Source organism: Musca autumnalis, unplaced genomic scaffold (assembly GCF_047663935.1).
Source record: "Musca autumnalis isolate F117 unplaced genomic scaffold, ASM4766393v1 scaffold_4, whole genome shotgun sequence".
NCBI classification, from domain to species: domain Eukaryota; kingdom Metazoa; phylum Arthropoda; class Insecta; order Diptera; family Muscidae; genus Musca; species Musca autumnalis.
The window spans coordinates 233,897,453-233,901,641 of NW_027411977.1; the positions used below are offsets into that span (position 1 = coordinate 233,897,453).

The 4,189-nt window shown below is 32.8% G+C and overlaps 1 protein-coding gene across 1 annotated transcript; it reads right to left on the bottom strand.

Annotated features, from left to right (window-relative positions):
* Positions 1-1,803: 1,803 nt before the first annotated feature.
* Tom (Twin of m4) lies at positions 1,804-2,700 on the bottom strand. Its single transcript, XM_073982856.1, has one exon. It carries the CDS (start codon positions 2,619-2,621, stop codon positions 2,145-2,147), a length of 477 nt encoding a protein of 158 aa, XP_073838957.1. The 5' UTR covers positions 2,622-2,700; the 3' UTR covers positions 1,804-2,144.
* Positions 2,701-4,189: the final 1,489 nt, after the last annotated feature.

The window sequence follows — 4,189 nt, forward strand, 5'->3', positions numbered from 1 at the left end:
GTAGATTTTTTGAGGTATTCAAAGGCCACAAAACGTGGAGTTTTTAAAGTAGATTTTTTGAGGTATTCAAAGGCCCCAAGAAGTGGAGTTTTTAAAGTAGATTTTTTGAGGTATTCAAAGGCCACAAAACGTGGAGTTTTTAAAGTAGATTTTTTGAGGTCCCAAAAGGCCGCAAAACTTGGAGTTTTTAAAGTAGATTTTTGAGGTCTTCAAAGGCCACAAAACGTGGAGTTTTTAAAGAATATTTTTGAGGTCTTTAAAGGCCACAAAACTTGAAGTTTTTAAAGTAGATTTTTTGAGGACTTCAAAGGCCACTAAAACGTAGAGTTTTTAAAGTAGATTTTTGAAACCCTCAAAGGCCACTAAAACGTGTAGTTTTTAAAGTAGATTTTTGAAGCCCTCAAAGCCACTAAAACGTGGAGTTTTTAAAGTAGATTTTTGAAGCCCTCAAAGGCCACTAAAACGTGTAGTTTTTAAAGTAGATTTTTGAAGCCCTCAAAGGCCACTAAAACGTGGAGTTTTTTATGTAGATTTTTGAAGCCCTCTAAGGAAACTAAAACGTGGAGTTTTAATGTAGATTTTTGAAGCCCTCAAAGGCCACTAAAACGTGGATTTTTTAAAGTAGATTTTTGAAGCCCTCAAAGCCACTAAAACGTGGAGTTTTTAAAGTAGATTTTTGAAGCCCTCAATGGCCACTAAAACGTGGAGTTTTTAATGTAGATTTTTGAAGCCCTCAAAGGCCACAAAACGTGGAGTTTTTAAAGTAGATTTTTGAGGTCTTCAAAGGCCACAAAACGTGGAGTTTTTAAAGAATATTTTTGAAGTCTTCAAAGGCCACAAAACGTGGAGTTTTTAAAGTAGATTTTTGAGGTCCCAAAAGGCCACAAAACGTGGAGTTTTGAAAGTAGATTTTTGAGGCCTTTAAAGGCCACAAAGTGTTGAGATTTTAAGGAATATTTTTGGAGGTCCGAAAAGGTTACAAAACGTGGAGTTTTTGAGGTCTTAAAAGGCCACAAAACGTGGAGTTTTTAAAGTAGATTTTTGAGGTCGTGGAGTTTTTAAAAAATATTTTTTCCTGCTTCCACAAAACGTGGAGTTTTTAAAAAATATTTTTTTTGCTGCCACAAAACTTGGTGTCTTTAAAAAATATTTTTTTTTGCTGCCACAAAACTTGGTGTCTTTAAAAAAATATTTTTTTATGCTGCCACAAAACGTGGTGTCTTTAAAAAATATTTTTTTATGCTGCCACAAAACGTGGTGTCTTTAAAAAATATGTTTGATGCTGCCACAAAATGTGAAAAATACTATTTTGCTTCTGAAGGTTTTGAAAAATATTTTTGAATATTTTTTAAAATCTTTGTGTTTATTTCAGCTTTAGTCCATATTTTGTTGTAATTCAATTGTTTGAATAACAACAAAATATTTTAAAGTGGATATGAAATTCATTAGTTGCGGGCGAAGGGTAGGGAATACTATAGTTTTAGTTGTCACCAAACAACTTCATCAGTTCCCTTTTTCGCCGACTCTGTATGGATAAACAGGTCAATAAAGCCATCTAGCAAATTAAATAAAATGAGAAATTTGCTGTATGGCCCTAAAGCTGTTTACCCTACAATTTGAGTCGAACTAAAATAAATTTTTTAAAATAATTTTTAATTTTTTTTGTAAATAAAAACACATTTGAAATTTGGTTTTGTATAAAAATTTGTTTTATTTTTCATTTTATTATTTTTCTTAAGAACTAAAAAACCTCTTATAAAAATAAATTTTACATGGAAGACAATTGATTATTTTAAACCTACAGGAAGACATTGATCATTTATACAATAATTCTAAAACGAAGAATCACAATAAATTAATTTAAATAAAATTTCAAAATGAAATTTTTTTCCTAAATTTCTCTACAATTGAATATCAATTATTTGCATTTTAATTATTATAAATTTTTTCTTTAAACGAAAAAAAGAAAACCTATAAAAACTAATATCACCACGAGATTAAATTAATTAAAGCATTTATGAACAAATTTTCTCTGCTACAGAAACAAAAACTATTCTTCAATGAAAATTTGTCTAAATTATTAAAGCTGGATACCCGGTTAACTGCACTGCACTTCATAATAAAAATTACAATTTTGTTGTTAATTAGGCCTGGGCCCATCTATCCAATTGATTGCGCATTTTCAGCTCCTGCTGTTGGGCCATGTCCATGGAGGTCCAAAAGAAGGTACCACTATCGGTGCGAGCAAAATGCACGGGAATGTAGTTCTGGGTTGGCTGAACGGACACAACATGTTGCTGTTGACCCTGGTGAACGATGACTGCAGCATTGGCTGGACACTGGCGTATTTCACTGAACAAGCGCTGTTCCAAAACTTCATTGGCCACATTATCTTTGGCAGCATTCAAGTAGATGGGATCTTTGCGCATATCTTCCAAACTGGAATTGTAGGTATTTTGCTGAATCTCTGCCAAGGTTTTGCGCAAAAGTTGCTTCTTCTTGACCAAACGTAGCAAAGGTTTCACCAATTTCTTAAAACTGCGCACCGCCATGGTGTGTTGATCTTTTTTCTGCATTTGTAGGGTGGTGTTGAATTTGTATTCACGAGTCATGAAAGACATTTTTTACGATTTGTGTTTTTTTGAAAAATAAAGAAAAACTTGAAAATTCAAAGGAAAACTTTTTAGTGTGTGTTGTCTGTTCAACGTTGTTGAGAAAACTATGCTCTGTTGCTGTTGTGGCTCCGCTTTTATAGGCACTTGTCTCTGAGTGTGCAGTAGAAAACACAAACTCTCGCTGCTCTTGGTGTGTATGTGGCTCAACCAATCACAGGCCGTTTTGAGGCAGGTGTTTTTCCAAGTCGCTCTTCTTCACTTGGCTTAATCTCTTTCGTTTTATGTGTCTGTGTGCCCAACTCTCAGAGCAGGTTATGTAGCTCTGTGTGCTGTACCTTACTCCATGAAAAAAGATTACTTTGAGGGAAATTCTAGCTACCTGCTCTGGCAAGGCATTAAAATTTATTTTTTTGGGGGTTGATTTTTTTATTAAAACTCGGTAGGGGACCTTTTTCTAATGTAATTTGATCTCTCTCCCTTTTCTTAGGGACAAAAAGGTCCATTAATTGTTTTCTAAACCCAAGCAAAAAAACACTTAGTTGTGCTATCTCTAGAAAGATTCTAGAAAAAATCTAGAATATTTTGTACAAGGAAATTTTAATGGGAGATCGCTGAAAATCTTTGCGGGAGAGCATCCTTGAATTTCACAATATTTGTTTGGGATTTGTTTATGCAAGACACACAAATTCTTATTGAGAAATCCTTAAGACAGGTTGAAGAGGCCGAAGAGTATAAGGAAAAAAATGCTTATTTGATTTTTAAAAATCCTTTAAGAAATTGAGAGGCTCTTTTGGGGGCCACCACAATTTGTTTACAAAATAAAACAAAAGTAGGGCACAGACCATCCAAAAGGAAGGAGAGACAAAAACAAAAAAAAAAAAAAAAAAAATCCAATTTGCAATTGGAAAGAAATGAAATACTTAAAGGTCATCGGGGTCTAGAGCCCAACAACCTCTAATTTTCTGTTTAAATTTTCAAATTATTTTTTAAATCTCCACGTCTTGTGGAATTGGAAAAAAAATTACTTAAAAATTCAAAAATATTTTTTAAAATTTCCAAAATATTTTTTTAAAATGTTCAGGTCTTGTGGAAGCATCAAACAATATTTTTAACAACACCAAAATATTTTTAAGAAGTCCACGACTTGTGGCAGCTTCAAAAAATATTTTTTAAAAACTCCAATTTTTTTTAAAGTCCACATCTTGTGGAAGCATCGGCAAATATTTTTTAACAACACCAAAATGGAAAAATTAAAAACTCCTCGTCTTGTGGAAGCTGGAAAAAATATTTTTTAAAAACTCCATGTCTTGTGGAGGCACGAAAAAAAATTATTTTTTAAAACTACACGTCTCGTGGATGCACAAAAAAATTAAAACCCGACGTTTAGGGAAGCACGAAAAAAATATTTTTGAAAAACTCCTCGTATTGTTGAAGCACGAAAAAATATTTTTTAAAACACCGAAGTTTTAAGGACGATTTTTTTTTTTAAACTCCACGTCTTGTGGAAGCCCGAAAAATATTTTTTAAAAACCCGACGTTTTAGGGAAGCACGAAAAACATATTTATGAAAAACT